The sequence below is a fragment of the Ochlerotatus camptorhynchus genome, unplaced genomic scaffold (assembly GCF_037179485.1).
Source record: "Ochlerotatus camptorhynchus isolate MF236.1 unplaced genomic scaffold, CSIRO-AGI_Acam_v1.1 ptg000193l, whole genome shotgun sequence".
Lineage (NCBI taxonomy): Eukaryota > Metazoa > Arthropoda > Insecta > Diptera > Culicidae > Ochlerotatus > Ochlerotatus camptorhynchus.
The window spans coordinates 8,119,694-8,138,580 of NW_027040683.1; the positions used below are offsets into that span (position 1 = coordinate 8,119,694).

An 18,887-nucleotide genomic window follows, 5' to 3' on the forward strand; every position below is an offset into this window, starting at 1 on the left:
CATGATAAATTGATCAAATTTGAAAAAAGCACTAATTAACTTAAAAAACCAATATTAAGGTAGTCTTAAAAGGAAATCTATTATAACTCTACAGAGTTATGATGTAGAAATTTGGTGTCTTTAGCAAATGTTCATGAAATCAACTGCTCTGCAACTTTGTCCAAGACATGGAACCATTATCTCGTAACTGGAAAAAGTTAGAATTTGGATGTGTAATACTAGCTTAAAGATTATTCAGGTGTGTATTTCAAAAGATGCGAGTTATAATTTTGAGCAACTTCTCCCAAGACATCCAGTCTCTAAAACGTCGAAAAAGGGTAGAAAATATTTTTGACCGTCTTTATTCATATTCGTGCCACTGTGCGCCGGTGGTGTAGTGGTAAGCGTGACTGCTTTCTAACACCCCAATGGGTCTGGGTTCAATCCCCAGCCGAGGTCGGTGGGATTTTTCTGAGGCATAAAAATCTCTGGTCACGTCTTCCTTCGGAAGGGAAGTAAAGCCGTTGGTCCCGGCCCATGTGTGTGTTGAATTGAATAGGTGCGATATCCTACGCAGGTGTGGAAGCTGCCTTCCTGCACATTCGATTGTCGTCAATGGATGGCAATCGATGTCCGTCGGTGATTGGCACTAGATTGCGGAACAGAGACCGACGTTAAATAAAGGAAAGAAGGGTACACGCTTACATAAACACAGGAGTATTTTTCAAACCCGAACCAGTTGGATCAGTTGCCCATCAAAAAGATTTCTAACAGTTTGAGATCTTCACAACTTGATCAACCAGAAGTCCTGAACAAATATTCAAAAAACTATACTAATATCTTCGTCTATCTGGGAAGAAGTTCATTATGTTTTTTGAAGTAAGTTCCCTAAGATGAAGCGAGGATCCCTGAAGATCTTAGAAGTTTGCTGAACTATTTTTAGATCTTCTATAGAGTTCACTGCACTTATATGAAATTTTATGCAGCTTCTCAATATGCTACGAAATTCTCATAACTCCTACAAAGTTGGCTGCACTTTTACGTTTCTCGTTGATTTTTAGTGAAGTTCCACGTATGAAATTTCTTGAACTTGTACGTAATTGCTTGAACAATTCCAAGGTCATGAGACTTCAAAAACGTACCCTGAAAGCATATAAAGATCCCAAACAATAATGAGGTTCCCTGAAATTTAATATTTTTTTTTTAATTCGCATGTTATCTTTTACAAACTGAAATCTCTTCGAAAGAATAAAACATTTATTTTTCGCATCATTATAGCGGTAAAAAAAGAACCATGCATGGAAATCCGTCAGAGCTTAGACGCATCGCCAGGACTCAACGTTCTGGAACTAAAGTGTGCATGCCCAAGGGGTATTCAACTCTGCACACCTTAATCTGTGCCGAAGGATTTGGCTGTACCGAAAGCTGTGCCGAATGAGCCAAAATCTGTCAATCAAGGCGTTAATATCCCATGAGTTTGGCAATCCTGAATGTATAATGACTTTTGTGCTTGTTTATGTTTACATCGGTTTTTTAGTGGAAAATACTGGTTGTTCTTGGCAGCTTTCCTCAGGGGAAATTTAATTACGATAGAATTAATTTCCCCCGAGAAAGGCTGCCAAAAACTGCCGAAACGCTGGGCAGTTAAGCTACGGTTTGAACTATCCAGACCAGGGCGTCTGAATATCAGCTTCAATCGACCAAATCGATGCGACGAAGAGACTGCTGGCTTTCTTTTTCTGTTAAAGTCAAACAGCTTCGCAGCATTCTAGAACCTCAGTCGGCGTGCACAAACAAATGTTCAATCGCTTGTCTCTCTTTCTCCCGTTGCTCCATTGGTCTTCCTTTCAAGCTTCGGTGAAACGGATGAGGGAAAGAGCGCTCGACTTTGATAGTTTTCTCTTTCATGAAACACATCAACAGAGGTTTCATGACGTATATGAGGGAAAATGAAATTACATATTTAAAGCATTTCTCACGTGAAAACACTTGAAGATTACACGTAATATGTTTAATTTATCTTCCATCCACATATTTATCTAAAAAAAAATAACGAAAACGGGACATAACGCATTTTAAACAAATTGAAAGAGCTGTGATAGAGTGTTCGTGAAAGGGGATTGAAAGCCATAATGAGGTTTCGTTTAACTAGAAAATCGACATCACTTACATTGAAAGTGTTGAGCAAAGCAACGACGAGAAGATCCACAGCCAGCGTTTCCTTCTAAGCGTGATTCTTTTTCATTATCATTTGTTGCTGATAGTCTAGCAAGGCGTTATAGAAATGAAGCGTTGAACACGTTTGTATGAGAGAAACAAAACTCGAGCTCATTTTAGAGCTTCGAAAATGTAGAGTCCTGATCCAGACTGCATAGCCGAAACTCCAATTATTTTATTTTATTTAATGCTGATGTACTATATTCCTTTAGAACTATGAACTTGATTGAGACAATGTTTTTTGTCTCTGAATGACATCATTACATTCTTCCGAACCTTGGCGATTGTTATCCTAATCAACCGTATTTTGCGATCTTTTGCTGCATACTGTAATGTCCTTCTTGGAAGCATTTTTCATGCTGTACGAGAAGAGCCGGCGGGGAAAAATCGGGAGAACTTGAATTTATTCGTAGCACAGTACAATCAATCCAGCACGTAGTGATCTCAATAGAAATCATGTTGCCCCAATCCGTGTCCGTCCGCCAAACGTCCTAAATATTATGCTGAATTTTCCCTGTAATAGAAACGGCAGCGTAAGAGCAACCGTACCAGTGTGTAAATAAAGCACATTTACCAACCTCTACCATAACGCTACTTACGTACCGGAACTTGCTATTCAGGTGCGAGAAATAGCAATCCGGACTTCGGGAAGTAGTGAGTTCACAAATTTAGCAACACGGCAGCAACGCATCAGAAGGTTTCTACTTTGAATAAACGACAAAAATACTCATGCCAAAACGTCTACGGAACTGGTCGTGCCTGTAGATGCAATTATCAGAAAAATAATCTGACACCAAATGTTCGGCTCCTTCGTGTGCCAGACGTTCGATACATGTTTTTTTTTCCCCTATACGAATTCTATTTTGTTTACCCGTATCTTCGATTTCCGCAATGGCATGTTCCTGAATCAAAACATCGCTCATTAAATCCAGATCCTCTTCACTTGAATCAGATAACAATTCCAGAAAATGATCCACGTTTGAGTGCGATGTTTGCAAGCACCACGTAAAACTGTAGATTTCAAGTATTGCGTTCCGGCCGGTGTGGAAAACGGTAACTTAAATTATGACTCTTATAGCAAGAACCGGTGTGGAGAGGAGTGATTAATCCAAAATGGAAACGCTATGCGTAAGTAAAATAGTACCGCAAATTGCAACGACTGGTACGGTTGCTCTTATAGGTAACGTTAGACAATCTCCTGCAGAAGACTCCGAGATGATTCGGTCTGGATAATGGTTCACCAGGGGTGTGATCGAAAGTCAACTGTCCATAGAATGTTTTTCTATTTTTTTCAGTATCTGAAGTAAACAAAGCAGTAATCATAGTAATGAGTATGATTGGCAAAACTCAACAGTGCTGCCGTTTTATATAATATTGTTTGTGTCATACTTGTCAACGTATGCCCTACGTACTGGAGAGTGCGCCGTACTGTGTTTCGGCACAGTGTGTAGAGTTGATTTCCCCTTGTGCGTGTCAGCTTTTGTTCCACTAGATTGCATTTCTGAACCACTGTGCACTGACAACAACTAGCATTACCGTGACCCACATACGATGATAACGAAAAAAGGACAACAGACTCGACACATCGACACGCAACCCGTCATTCCATAACTCTGTGAAACACAAAAAAAAAATCTCTGCAATTTGGGAAGTCTCCCCTCTGGAGTTTTCACCCTATTTCTAAGATTTCCTAAACTACGGCTGAAAGTCCCTCAAATAATGATAATAACAATAATGATCCCCGAGAAAAAGGGTCCTTTATGGTTCAGTTATGGACCATCTTCGGCATCGGAACATTCCAAATAAATTTACGGATCTAACATATTTTCCACTAACCTGGTTTATCGTACTGCAAACACAAATCGAAAGTCGCCTTCATTGCTTCCTCGCTTATGTTGGCATCAATTATCACCAGTGGAGCGTCCTGAATTAGTTTTGCGTGCGTATTGATCTGTTTGAATGAATAAAACAAAATGTTTAAATTAGCATCCAATTGCCGAGGTCAACCCAACCCAACGACCGGTTGTGATTGGTTGACTAATGAAACTGAGTTGTACCCTTCTACATAGCGCTACGCAATTTTCACGCACAATGAAATGTTTAGCGCTTTAATTCGAAAACAAAGTTTCGGTGGCTTTCAATCGCTGCGGTTGCATTTTTATGATAACAAATTTATTGCGCCCATCAATCCGAGTCGGAACGGCGATTAACGTTGACGGTTTAGCGATACGAGGGTTCTAGCTCTAGCCACATCAAAAATAAATTTGTTGATTGATTGATATCGGCTGCGGTGGTGGTCTGAAAACCTTACCCAGTTGGTGCTGATGGCATTGTGGACGGACATGTCCCCCACGACCAGCTTGCAGTCTCCGTTGTTGTCCAGCAGGACGGAACAGTTGGCCGTTGGATGGTCGCCAGCGGTGAGAATCGATGCCCCGCAGTGGTTTGGCAGCAGTCGTTTTATGTAATCTCCGTTCTATCAACGATACGACGACAGGGAAAGGGGATGAATAATTGGAATCAGATAAAAATAAACATTTGCGGAACCAGTTTGGCTCCGGGTGAGATGGTGGGAATGCTTTTGGCAGCTGTTGAAATTATCACCGTCCGTCCACAAGAACAAAATTGGGTTGGAAGCCCTGCTGGCATGTTTGCTTGCTGCTGTACTCACTTGATCATTTCCAACGGCCGAAATCAGATTGACGTTGCCAAAGATTTTCCAGATTCCTTCGGCAATGTTGCGGCCCACTCCACCACAGGACGTGTCCACGGTGGCGTGATAGGTGGCACCATTCAGCTGGAAAATTAAAAATGTTTTTTCATTAGATGAATATTTAGATTTTAATTTACTAGTTTTTAATTATTTGTGGTAAACTATTGTGCATTTTGACTCCTGTACAAAACATAATAGCTCAGTTATTGTTTCGCACAGGTTGCCCATGCCTATTTTTCTTGTGTGGGAATTACTAGAGAGGGTCTATCATAAGAGAGGAGCGTATTCAAAACAAACTGCCTTGGCAACCTATGCCTAGGTGATTTCTAGCAACACTGCCAATTCTTTGGTACAAGCAATGTAAATATTTACCTTGTTTGACAAAACCCAGGTAATCATGACGTTTGATTATTGAAAACGTGTGTGTGTGTGTGTGTGTTTTTTTTTAGTAAGGTTTAGGAAAGCTTCAAGAAGCCAGGCCTGTAGTGAAGTTGGCACGGTGTGGTATCCAGTAGTTGCCTAGTGCAGCTCCACTAAAACCCATTCCTTACTTTCTCCTCTGCCTGGATCCCCCCGGGACCACTGTGAAGCGACTACTTCGGGGGGTGGCTGTGCTCATGCACTTGTCGTACTCTCAGCGCTAGCTGGGGTTGCTAGATCGCTGCTCTTCTCGACATAATCTGCGTGACTGCCCTGCTGACGGCATTCCAAGTGCCCTCCTCTCGACACATTTCAACGACGACATTCTCCACGTTAAGGACGGGCATCTCCGTTCGCACTGCCTCGAACCTTGGACAGTCGAAGACCACATGCTCCGGCGTTTCATCGACATTGCCACACTCCGGACAGAGGGGTGACGCTGCGTGTCCGAACCGATGCAGGTATTTCCTGAAGCAGCCGTGGCCAGACAGGAACTGCGTTAGGTGGAAATTGACTTCTCCGTGTTTTCTGTTCACCCAGGTCGAAAGAATCGGTATTAGTCTATGTGTCCATCTACCGTTCTCCGTCGTGTTCCACTCCTGTTGCCACTTAGCCAATTACTCCACTCTCACAACTTTCCGTACTCTTCCGGCTTCTCTCCGCCTGTAGCACTCGCTGTCCTCCGCCAGGGTGATGCCAATAGGGATCATACCTGCGATAACGCATACTGCTTCCGACGAGATGGTTCTGTACGCACTCACGACTCGCATGGCCATGAGCCGGAACGTACTGCTCAGTTTCCTTTGGTTCTGCTTCGTTTCCAGCGCTGGAACCCAGGCTGGACCTCCATATCTCAGTATCGATGATGACACGCTGGCCAGAAGACGCCTCTTGCTACTGCTGGGACCAGCGTTGTTCGGCATAATTCTAGCTATCGCGTTGATGGCCTTCGAAGCCTTCTCACAGGCATATTCGACGTGGCTGTTGAAGTTTAGCCGGTCATCGATCATCACTCCCAGGTATTTTAACACACGCTTCGAGGCTATGGTGTGCTCCCCGACGGTGATTTCTGCCCTGTGTGTGTGTGTGTGTGTGTGTGTGTGTGTGTGTGTGTGTGTGTGTGTGTGTGTGTGTGTGTGTTTTTTTTTTTTTTTTTTGGCAAGGAGGAAACCTTCAAAAAGGCCATCGTGCCACCGCTTGACGACTGGGCGCACAGTCGCGGTGACACGGTGTGTGGGATTCTTACCGCACTAAAACCTCCTTAGACGCCTTGCCCTTTTCCCCCGGAACCACTTGTCGTATTACTTCGGAGGGGGCCGTGCATTACGCACCTCACTTTACCTCAGCTAATTGGCGCTTCCAGTTCGCTGATCGTCTCTCCAATTTGTGAGCCATTTATCTCCCAGCGTCACGTTCTACTCGGTTATCCCTGGTGGTGGATACAGCCTACTCTGACGGAGAGTTCTCCCGGCTTCGGCTTTCAGTTCGCACTTGTGTGAGCACATTACTACTTTCTAGTTGGTCTTCCCGCCATTTTCGCTGCAGCGCTGACATGATCTGCGTTACTGCTCTGCTGACGGCGTTAAAGGTGCCCTCCTCTCGACACATTTCTTCGACGACATTCTCCGTGCTAAGGGCGAGCATATCCTCTCGCACATCATCAAATCTAGGACATTCGAAAACCACGTGCTCTGGTGATTCTTCCACATTCCCACACTCCGGACAGAAGGGTGACGTTGTGTGTCCGAACCGATGCAGGTACTTCCTGAAGCAGCCATGACCAGACAGGAACTGCGTCAAGTGGAAGTTGGCTTCTCCATGCTTCCTGTTCACCCAGGTCGAAAGAGTCGGTATTAGCCTGTGTGTCCATCTACCGTTCTCTGCTGCATCCCACTCCTGCTGCCACTTAGCCATCGACTCCGTTCTCACCATTTTTCGTACTCCTCTGGTTTCTCTCGTCATATAGCACTCGTAGTCCTCCGCCAAGGTGATGCCGATTGGGATCATACCGGCGATAACGCATACTGCCTCCATCGAAATGGTTCTGTACGCACTCACGACTCGCATGGCCATGAGCCGGAACGTACTGCTCAATTTCCTTTGGTTCTGCTTCGTTTTCAGCGCTTCAATCCAGGCTGGACCTCCGTACCTTAGTATTGATGAGGAAACACTAGCCAGAAGACGTCTCTTGCTGCTGCTTGGACCAGAATTGTTCGGCATGATTCTGGCTATTGCGTTGATGACCTTCGTCGCCTTCTCGCAAGCATATTCGATGTGGCTATTAAAGTTTAGCCGGTCGTCGATCATTACTCCCAGATACTTAAGCATGCGCTTCGAAGCAATGGTGTGCTCTCCAACGGTAATTTCTGCCCGCTGCACTGCTTTGCAGTTACTGACCAACATCACTTCTGTTTTGTGGTGGGCTATCTGCAGCTTCGCTCCTTGCATCCAGTTACCAATCGTATCTATCGCCTCAGCCGCCAACATTTCCACTTCTTCCAGCGTCTCACCGGTTACCGTCAAGACGACATCGTCCGCAAAGCCAACGATCTCAACTCCTTTGGGCAGCTTGAGCGTCAGCACGCCATTGTACATTCCGTTCCACAGCGTGGGACCTAGAATGGAGCCTTGGGGAACCCCCGCCGTGATTCTAAGCGATTTCTGCCCCGTGTCTGTCACGTAGACAAGGACCCGGTTCTGGAAATAACTACTTAGAATCCTGCAGAGGTAGCCTGGAACCCTCATTCTATGGAGCGCCTTGGCGATGGCCTCCCAGCTGGCGCTATTGAATGCATTCTTGACATCGATCGTAATCACGGCGCAGTATCGATTTCCTCTCCGCTTCTGTTTGGAAGCTTTCTCGGCTCTGTCAATCACTGTCCGAATTGCATCCACCGTCGATCTCCCTTTCCGGAATCCAAACTGTCTCTCCGACAATCCGTGTTCACTCTCCGTGCATTTCGTCAGCCTGTTGAGGATGATCCTCTCTAAGAGCTTTCCTACAGTATCCAGCAAGCATATTGGCCTATACGATGCAGGATCCCCCGGCGGTTTTCCGGGCTTCGGCAACAGCACAAGCTTTTGTACCTTCCACCTATCAGGGAACTGACCATCGTCCAGACATTTCTGCAGCACCATCCTGAACATGTCCGGGAACGTCTGGATCGCCGCCTTCAACGCCACGTTGGGAATTCCATCCGGGCCGGGAGCTTTATTCGCTTTCAACCCTTTCGCTGCTGCTATGAGTTCCTCGTTGGAGACTTGTTCAACGTTGTCTTCATCTACCTCGCCATATGGTGTAGGTGGCCAGTTCGTTGGGTCATGCTGTGGGAAAAGTCCCTCCACGATGACTTTCAGCTTGTTGTGACACATTTCAACCGGCATCGTTGGGCCTCTGATCTTCGCCATCGCAACTCGGTATGCGTTGCCCCAGGGGTTGGCATCGGCATCGCGGCACAACTCCTTGAAACTATTTGACTTGCTCAGCTTTATCTTTCGTTTCAGTGCAGCCCTGGCCTCTCGGAACACCACCCTGCGCTCCTCTCTGTCTGCTTCTGTTCTTGCTCTCTGAGCACGCCTTCTGGCTAGAAGACAAGTAGCACGGAGGGTGCTAATTTCCTCGTTCCACCAGTAGGCTGGACGCCGCCTGTTCGTTGGCTCCAGTTTTCTCGGCATAGTTGTGTCACATGCCCTTGCTAATAATTCGGTCAACTCATTCGCGCTTAGGCCCGGGACGCTGTTGTCTACCCTTAGAGCTTCGATGAAGAGATCCTTATTGAATGCCTTCGTCTTCCACTTCCGCTCGCTTACTTTCGTCCTCCGCATTTCCACCGGTGTTCGTTCGCCGATACTGTACCGGATCGCCTGATGGTCACTATGGGTGTACTCCTCGCACACCGTCCAGTTCATATTTGCCATTAGCGACGTACTGCAGAAAGTGACGTCGATAATGGATTCCCTACCATCTTTGCGGAAGGTGCTGATGGTTCCTTCGTTGGCCAGACTGACGTTCAACTTTGCCAGAGCTTCCAGCAGGCTATACCCTCTTGCGTTGGTACATCTGCTCCCCCAATCCACTGCCCAAGCATTGAAGTCTCCTGCGATGAAGACTGGTCTCCGTCCAATGAGCTCTTCGGTGAGCCCATCTAGCATCTGGTGGAACTGCTCAATTGTCCATCTCGGGGGTGCGTAGCAACTACATACAAAGATTCCATTGATTTTGGCGATCACGAAACCTTCATATGAGCTTGCCACCACTTGTTGTATGGGATACCTGCCCATGACTTGTATGGCCGCCATTCCTGCTCTATCCGCCACCCAGTTACCATTATCGAGAGGGACTCGGTATGGCTCTGCAATGATTGCAACGTCGCACTTTGTTTCCGTTGTTGACTGCCACAACAGTTGCTGTGCTGTGTTACAATGATTGAGATTTATTTGGGTTACCTTCATTATTGCTGGCCCACCATCGCCTTCTTGAACTCAGGGCACCTGAAACTTCCCGTCACATGGCCATTTCCGTCCTCCTTTTTGCAGAGCATGCACCTCGGTTGCTTTGTACAGTCTTTTGCAACGTGCCCCTTCTCTCCGCATTTCCTGCACAGATCAGATCTGTCAGGGCCTTTGCAGTGTCTCGCCTGGTGACCGAAGCCCATGCATTTGTAGCATCTCTCCATTTTCTTAGATACCCGAGGAATAGCTTTCAACGGGCACACTGACCACCCAACCTTGATTCGGCCAGTCTTCAGCAGCTCGTTAGCTGCGTCCGAAGAAAGTCGTATCGACGCCGTCTGCGTGCCACCATACGCCTTTCTCAACCGAATTGCCATCGGTACGTCTCCCAGGTTGCATTGCACCTTTAGCGCACTTTTCAACTCGTCTTCTGTTGTGATCTCGTCCAGATCCCTGCACTCGACCACTGACTCCTGGGATAAGGCTCTTACGTTCGCCGTCTCGCCAAGAGATTTTTCGACGAGCTCCTTAAAAGCTGAGCTCTTAACCGTAGGGTCCCTTTTCGGCTCGAATAGCATCTCGCCTTTCTGGGTTCGCCTGGTTTTCACCACATTCTCGCCTAAGTGTTTCAACTCCGGATCATCTCTCACTTTCCGGAGGAGTGCTGCGTAGGACGTTTTGTCCTTCGCCTCAACAACCAGAGCGTCACCCTTGCTTCTCTCCCTACGAGGCCTAGGATTCTCCTTATTCTTCCTGTCTTCCTTCTTCTTCTCTTCCTTCTTCCTCGCTTCTTCTTCCTTCCTCCTCGCTTCCTCTTCCTTCTTCCTCACTTCATCTTCCTTCTGTTTTTTCTTCCTCTCCTTCTGGTTCTCGACTTTACGCCACGCACCATTTTCTCCCATCTCCTTGATGCCTTCCTCGTCGTCCCTGCGTTTTTTGGGCTCCTCCTCATCTCCTGGCGTGTCCCTATCTCTCTTTTCAGGACGTGGATTTGTGGGTCCCTTCGGAGTCTCATGTGCTTGAGCCAGTCTTATGCTCTCCTTGGCCTCCAGCAGAGCCTTTTCGGCATTTTCGGCCCTTTTTCTCCACTCTTGACATTCCCGATCTGCCACTGTTATGCCGGATTTGATACCGGTCACAAGTTGCTTGATCTCTTTGTGTACGTTGTTTTTATCCTTCACGAACACATAGAGATCATCGATCTTCCTCCTGACCTCCGTCATTTTGGTTCTCCCGAGCTGCAGTTCTTGGGATTTGCTACTACTGGATATTGGTGTGAATATCTGGCTTAGCCCAACGCCTGGCTGCTCTTCTTGAAACTTACTGCTGCTGCTGGAACTCGCAGTGACCCCCAGGTTCGACACTGGTGATCTCTGCAATATCCCACTCCTTGCGAACACGTTTGCTCCTCCGTTTTCACTGTCTGGCGTATTGCCGTCGTTCTTCATATTTTTTTTGGTTTTTTCTTTTTCTTCATTTTTATTTTTTTCTCCAATTTTATCCATTCTGATGGGTCCCCCCTTCGGGCCGCTATCTCCACTCGTTGTATGTAGTCTCCTATCGTGATCCCATGGTTATCTATGCAAGCAGGGAGGCCATGCTAGGGTTGACACGGTCCTTCATGGGGGCCGTGTTCAGAGCCAGATCGGCGTAAGTCAGGAATGTTACATCTGAGCCTACTACTCACCAATCACCAATTGGTGACGAGTTTTGAACGTATCCGGAGGCCTGCCAAGGTTTTACCGGGACGGGGGCAGCCGCACTATTAGCCCACTCGCCATTTCAAGAAGGTGTCACCCTTCTTTACTTAGGGAGCAGAATAGCACGACTGTCAGCCCTGTAGCGTGGTATCCAATCCATTGTGCCGTGTCGTGTCCATAGTTCCATGCCGTATCCAGTATGCCGTAATAAGGATCTTACTGGCGTCGATCCTAATGTGCCGGTTGGCACTCCTGCGGGTTGACGAAGCATTTCCTCTATCGCCGTGTTATGGTTACCGCGCCAGTGTTCGCGTCGCACCCCCTCACTTTGCTATTGTCAGAAGGACAACATTGCCCAGGCTACACCACGGGGAGGCGTGAGGTAGGAACTTGTGAGAACCAGAGCTAGGTTGTCAACTCACCATTTGTAGCCCTGTGTGTGTGTGTGTGTGTGTGTGAGTGTGTGTGTGTGTGTGTGTGTGTCTGTGTGTGTGTGTCATCCTCTATCCCTCACCCAGCCGGGGGCGTTGGACAAGTAAAACTGCGAATAATTTGATCAAATCTCATGCTCCGTAATGGTGCCCTTTATGTTGTGAAGACTAGTACTTCAAAAAGGGTAACTTTTGAGGCAACACAGGATATCCTCAACAAGTTAAGGGAACAGGTTGCACTAGATGTCCACAACAGGTACAGCAAAACATCACATAGACGCCCTTATTCACACTAACTACTCAGGGGGTAGAAGGTCAAGAAGAGCCTCCGCCGCCAACTAAAGCTCGAACCGGGTACCTGGGACTCCCACGATATAACCGCGGCAATGGTCAGCAGACGATGCCCTGTGCGTATTTAGTATGTAATAGGGAAATTTACGTATTCTCGGCAACCTAAGCAACGACCTTCTTTCTATAGCCTTTTTCTCTACACGGTTACCAGCGTAAACACATAAATGAGTAAAAAAATACACATTTTTTATATTTATATGCAGCTGTCAAAAAATGTGTAAATTTGGAAATCCTAATACCCCGTTCACATTACAGCGTATATCACGTGATATACGCTGTCTTGCAATGAGCACTCATATATCTAGTTTTCACTGCAAATCCTATGTATGAGTGCTCATTGCAAGACAGCGTATATCACGTGATATACGCTGTAATGTGAACGGGGTATAAAATGTGTAAAAAAAATACACATTTTACGAATGTAGTACCAGTCAAAAAATGTGTATTTTTATACTCATTAATGGGTAAAAAAAAACTTCAAACTTTGCTGCATCCTACTTTGTTGACGCACGCCATTTGCTAAATTTCAGTGAAGAACAGCAGGAACATTGAGGAACTACGGTCCAAACTGGACAGTGCACAACGATGGACATGCTAGAGGGTAGGTGATTTGTACTTTTTTCATAGCTTTTAGTTTTAGTTTAGTTTATATACCTACTTCATATACTGATTTTTGTTTTTCTTCCCTTGATTTGTTTCCCGTGCTGAGCATCAATGCTACCAGACGCCAGGGAGGAATCTCCCATACCTGGACCCTACCTTTCGACCCATCAACTCATGAACCGGAGACCAATGGCTTCACTTCCCTTCCGAAGGAAGGCGTGATCCTCGGCGCGATCAGAGATGTTATGCCTCAGAACATCCCGGCAGCGTCGACTGGGATTGAGAGGAAATCACGCTTACCAACACCTCCGGTGCCGCTACTTATTTTTGTTGATTATATTTCTGTTTTTAATAAAATATATAGGGGAATTTACGTATTCTCGTCAATCTAAGCAGCGTCTGCACTTCTACTAGCATTTTCTCAGCGTCACGCACATATATGATGTGTCTGTTTGTTTACATTCATCTGCTGCTTGCTTCTCTATCCATTCCAATCGACAGCATTTTTCAAAACGTTTTGACAGCGTTTTTACAACGCTCCAAACTTCTCAGGTGAGTGTGACTATTGTCGGCAGCCTCTTTTTCTTCGGCAACCTTCCCATTAGAACTGCGTGTTAACCAGCTGTTCTATTATCGGCAACTCGAAATCAACCCCATTTTGTAGTGCGTATGCTTTATTTGAAGAAAAATGTAGCATTACTGGATTGCTCGATCGTTCAAATATAATCAGATTGAAGCTAAAAGGCTAAACAATCGTTTGGACACATTCAGGGAAGTGCGTTGATGGGAAAACATAGTGAAATTAACGTTTAAATTTTGGTTGCCGAAAACAGTCAATGGGTGCCGAAGCCAACATTTACCCTACAATAATCGAGCAATCTTTATTTTACCATTGACACAAATAAGAAAATTCCGAAGTTAATAAAAAACCATGAGCACCCATTATATTTAAGTTCTAGAAATGGTTACTTTTTACACACTTTGCTGTAAAAACCGTTCTTGAAAAATGTGTAAAAAATACACTTCTTTTGACGTTTGCTTGGTTTACACATAAATGTGTAAACGCAGTTTACACATTTTTTGAGTAGGCCCCTTTTTTCACGAAATGTGTGAAATTTTACACATTAATGTGTTTACGCTGGTTACCGTGTAAGGAACGCACACATATGCAGTATTTGTTTGTTTACAATCTTCTGCTGCCAGCTGCTCTAACAATTTCAGTCGAAAGAATTGTCAAAAACTGTCTTGAAACGCTTTTACAAAGCTCCTATCTTCTCTAGTGAGAGCGAGTATTGTCGGCAACCAGTTTTTCTTCGGCAACCGTTCCATTTGAACTGCATGTAAATCTGCTGTTCTATTATCGGCAACTCGAAATCAGCTACAATTTGTAGTGCGTGTGTTGCATTTCAAGAAAACCTTGCTAGATTGATTTTTCTCAGTGGTAAAAATATAGTCAAATTGAAGCTGAAAGCATAAAGAATCGTTTGCATGCATTCAGCGAAGTGTTTTCGTAAGAAAATCCAGTGAAAATAGTGTTTTAATTTGGGTTGCCGAAAATAGTCTGTCATGCCGAAGCCGTCATTTCCCCTATGTTTTATTTGGATACTCAAAATGTTTGAAGCCATGCGTCATCTAAACCATAATTTGCATCACCACAAATACACTTTTCAACAATCTTCAACTGGAACGTACTCACCAAATCACTACACCCGGGAGCGCATTCCCGATGCTTCCACGCATATTTTTCTCTAGTCATCCCTAAACAATTCCTCCTCCAGCGACTCCAACCACACAACAACCAAATATCACTTTTCTTCGCTTTTCTTTTTCAAGTCACTCCGTGTACAAAAGCAATGCACATCGCAAAACCCTAAAGCTGGGTTTAGATTAGGCAAGTCAAATGATCAACTCAGTTGAATTCAATTGGCTTGAAAAGTTGAGCCTGGTTCAACTTTTTTCAATTCAAGTGAGTTGATCAAGTCAGTTGATCAAGTCAGTTGAATGGCATGGTTTACACGTTCAATTCGTGTTCAAGTCAATTGAATTCAACTGACTTGATCAATTGACAATAGATCAGCGTCGTTCTCATCACCGCGTACATAAACTGAAATTAAAATTTTCACTCGCCATGCCACAACTTTCTGGTCCGGCAGAAAAAAATCAAATCACGCAGATAGCGCCAAATCTTCTGATGCTTGCAATTTTGCAAACATGATGAATCACGTTTTCTTTCTCGATTCTAAAACTTCTCGGAAAGCGAGAAAACCACAGGCAGAGTGCCAGCGCTAATCCGGCAAATGCAGCCGAAAACTATGAATGCGAACGCACGCACAAAACAGAGAAAAACTTAAAACACAACCGTATCCAAAGGAATTCGAAACTGCACTCCGATTATTGAAAACAATTTGAATGAAGAAATGAGACCTAGGGTTTTTGATCTAATTTCCGTCCTACTAAGCAGAACCCGCACTTTACCTCTTTTTTCTGAACGAGTTTAAACAAAAAGTGGAATATTTCTGCCAAAGATGACTTCTAAATTTATTCACCTTTCCATACGCACCGTTGGATTTGATAAAGAGTCACAAATTGTTGAGATATTATTTAAAATCTAATACTGCTTCTTGGTTCTAAATTCGTTCCACGAGTTTCAATTCTGTCCTAACGCATTGTAACGCCATTAGATTTTCTTCGTCCTACGGATAAACGTAGAAAAAGGGGATTCGCTAGGAGTGCTTCTTTTGTTTTGAGAATAATGAGCGTAAATATTCATACAATGCGCTCCAATAGGATTTATGTTGTAGCTAATGAACTAACGCATCGGAACAAACCTATAATTGATTTGTGCACGGTAACATCATTGATATTATTGATCTTTTCTGATCGATAGAACGGAAATGGGCGATTACGACGAAGTACCCTACTGCTATCATGATTACCTGAGAATTGTCAAATAATGTAAATATGCACACCGATTGCATCGAAGAATGCAATCAAGATAGGCGTTGCTCGATTGGCTCTAGCTTTGACAATTCTAATCCGACTGTCAAATCCATACTAAAAAATCAAAACATACGGACAGCATGCCTACAACACAAATCTGAAAATTGACAGCACAATGTATTCAAACACGTGTTTATACCTTTAATCCGAAGGGTGCGACACATCTAAATCTCGATTGTAAATGGTCGAAAAATCTCACACTAGCGAATCAATCTACGAAAAATCTTTTTTCATCCCTTGCATCTAAACCCATCTACTCGCTTCGTTCTCCACCTTTTTGCAGGAAATCTTCAAAATCACAATCAATCGTGTTTCTATCTATTAAGCGCGAGTGCATCTCACAACAGCAAAGCAAAACAATTCCTGCGTCTTAGATAGAGTCGCCCCCCTCGCTTTAATCCGACATTTCTTAACTGCTAACTCTCTCACGCAAACAAGCACCAATCTTTCCCCTACTAGCTGGTGTTGTTAGTTTCTGTGAGTGAGCTAGCAGTTGCCACAAATCGTCGATTGAAGTGATTGTTTACAAAATCAGATACGTCGATTTAAATAGTTACGCCTCGAGTTACGCTTGATTGTGTGGATTAACGGGGTCCGTATTATCGAGTCGTCGGATTATCGAGTGTCGGATTAGCGGGGGGATACTGTATTCTGAATCATAGCAAGCCATTATATTCGACCGTCAAGATTTTTCATTCTGCCGGAAACTGTTACTGAATAACGCTGCAAAATTCCTAATTCCACCATTCATCAAATTTTCAAACCATGAATCCTTCGTCCGGTAAGAATGTTCTTTTAATTTCTGATTTGAATTAATTAAAATAATGCTTTCCATATTTCCCATTCAGGAAATAACCAACAGAACCCCAACTGCAACGTTCCGTCCACCATGCAGGACGTGTATTACACGCCGCAACAGTACTACCAGCAGCAGTTCCCTCACCAGCGGGCACAAACCTACTCGGCTTCAGGTCATATGAATAATTCCGGACTAGCGCCAAACATGCCTACCATGCTGCAAAGCCATCAAGCTCAACGACCTCATCAAGCGCAAATGCTGCCAACGACACCAGCCTTCCAGCCGGCGACGCTGCAACAACCGGGCACAGGTCCACTTCCGGGTGGCATCCAATATTTCATGGGTATGTTCCACCTCTACCTCCCCTCCTCGCAAAGCTGCTAATGCTTCTCTGATCACGTCCGCTTTTCTTCCTTTCCCGTTAAAAATTTGCATAGACGCCGCCTGCACGGTTCCGGCCGGATCGCTACCTCAGCAACCGCAAGCTCTGAATCAATTTCCGCCCCATCAACAAAGGCTTCTCATGTCACAATCGTCGTCGTCGTCCCTGGCTAAGGAGAACTGTACCAATCCCCACTGTACCCATTGCTGCAAGCCCCAAACGGCCCCGGCCGGAGCAAACTTACGGCGGCGATAAATTGGCGCGGCTTGTTGAATCAAATTTATGCATTTCAATAAAACTGGACGAGATTTTTTGTTCGAGTTAGGCAGTAAACTTGCGATGGTTTTTCTTTTCGAAAGTTCAACGAACCCAGACATTTGCAAGAACGACTTGTAAATTTGTTTGGTTCACTTGAGACAAGAACCGGATGGGACCGGTTTTCCAGTACGCTGTGATTGTTTTTGCTGGCTTAGATTTATGTTTGAGACTGCTTATATTTATGTAGGAGCTTTTTTTGCCAAACAAAATGGGTGTTTTTATAAAACTTGCATGATGTGTAATCAGCAACAGTTCCATTTTATATGAATTTTCAGAAATTTACAGAGCCAAAGGTGAAAAAGAACATTTTTGAGCTGTTCACAACTCACGTTGGGGACTGTTCATTAATTACGAAGACCTTTTATGGGATACTTTAAACCTAAGAAGAAGAGGAGACAACTGGCTACTTTTTGTCTGTGACGTGTTCTTCTTCTCTCGTGGAAACGACCGTGAAAACACTATTTCATTATGGGCGACGCAGTCGACTGTCAAAATACAAAAAAATAATTTCCCTGCTGTAAAAATTCTCGCGTTCTATACGTTCGCCCGACCATTAATAGTTTGCGTTTGACAGAAAATTGATTCATAAAAGTCCCCCTATTGTCTCCTCTTCCTTTTAGCTTTAAACATTCCTCTCCACATGTAGAATCGTCCAACCAATTCAACAGTAAATTTTCATTATGTCGTAAGTAACATTCGCATTGATCCGAGAAAAATAAAGTTTTGTTTTGATGACCGAAAAGGTATTCCTATTTCCAATTAAACGCATATAATCTCATAGTGATACCAATGTTTAACAAATTTAACAGGGTTTTAATCATACAATCAGCGATCTGCTGCTAGCTTTCATGCTCGTTTGGTAGCCCCCTAAAGGCCACCCACATTAGATCCGTTTGCGTTGCGTTGACGTAAATTTGACACGTACTTAAGTCAAAGTGCCCAAGTAACCAACAAGCCCGCTAATTCGCCTTTTTGCAATATAAGGCTCATACATGGCTTACATAGGGCATGCTAAGTTTTATACTAGCCGCATATTGGCCTTATATTGCAAAAAGGCGAATTAGCGGGCTTGTTGGTTACTTGGCTGTATTTACCAGGATATTTGGGAGAATTATCAACAACCTTCTCCTTACGTTCAGTCCAGCCCATTCATCATTTTAGGACCACCGAAATCATCTTGGCAACAAATAGTTCGATTTATTCACTTTTATAATGAGAAAGCGAACGACGGAAGTATACTTTTCACGGGTTTCTCTGCGCTGTTACTTAAGACAAACGGTATCCCCATAGAAATCGGGTGACTTAAGTAACATTGAAAATATTTAGATCGGATGGTGATTACTTCAAAAAGCAGTTTGACTGGTAAATAAATTTAAAAATTGGATGTGATCCTACATTCGGACAGTATATAGTGTAATAGCAGGAGCATCGATTGACACTGTTTGCTTGACTTTGTTTACCTTTGTTACTTTCGACGTATTTCATGGTTTGGTTTGCTCTTGAATTTTTTGTTGCCCATAAA

At 44.4% G+C, this 18,887-nt stretch overlaps 2 protein-coding genes across 2 annotated transcripts in view; one reads left to right on the forward strand and one right to left on the reverse strand.

The window, feature by feature from the left end:
• LOC135702533 (uncharacterized) overlaps positions 1 to 4,666 on the reverse strand; it is a 92,684-nt gene extending 88,018 nt beyond the window's left edge. Inside the window, exons 1-2 of the mRNA XM_065223613.1 lie at positions 4,508 to 4,666; positions 4,033 to 4,147 (exon numbers count right to left, since the gene is read on the reverse strand). Of these exons, the coding sequence (XP_065079685.1) occupies positions 4,033 to 4,147; positions 4,508 to 4,540 (148 nt within the window). The 5' untranslated portion in view covers positions 4,541 to 4,666. The remainder of the gene's footprint in view (positions 1 to 4,032; positions 4,148 to 4,507) is intronic.
• An 11,900-nt stretch (positions 4,667 to 16,566) lies between these two features.
• Positions 16,567 to 17,367, forward strand: LOC135702444 (uncharacterized). Its single transcript, XM_065223478.1, has 3 exons — positions 16,567 to 16,647; positions 16,715 to 17,008; positions 17,103 to 17,367. Exons 1-3 carry the CDS (start codon positions 16,632 to 16,634, stop codon positions 17,300 to 17,302), a joined length of 510 nt encoding a protein of 169 aa, XP_065079550.1. The 5' UTR covers positions 16,567 to 16,631; the 3' UTR covers positions 17,303 to 17,367.
• The last annotated feature ends 1,520 nt before the right edge of the window (positions 17,368 to 18,887 follow it).

Coding starts and splice junctions, on each gene's coding strand:
- LOC135702444 (XM_065223478.1), top strand. Junction 17,009..17,102: donor TGGCATCCAATATTTCATGG/GTATGTTCCACC, acceptor AAATTTGCATAG/ACGCCGCCTGCACGGTTCCG.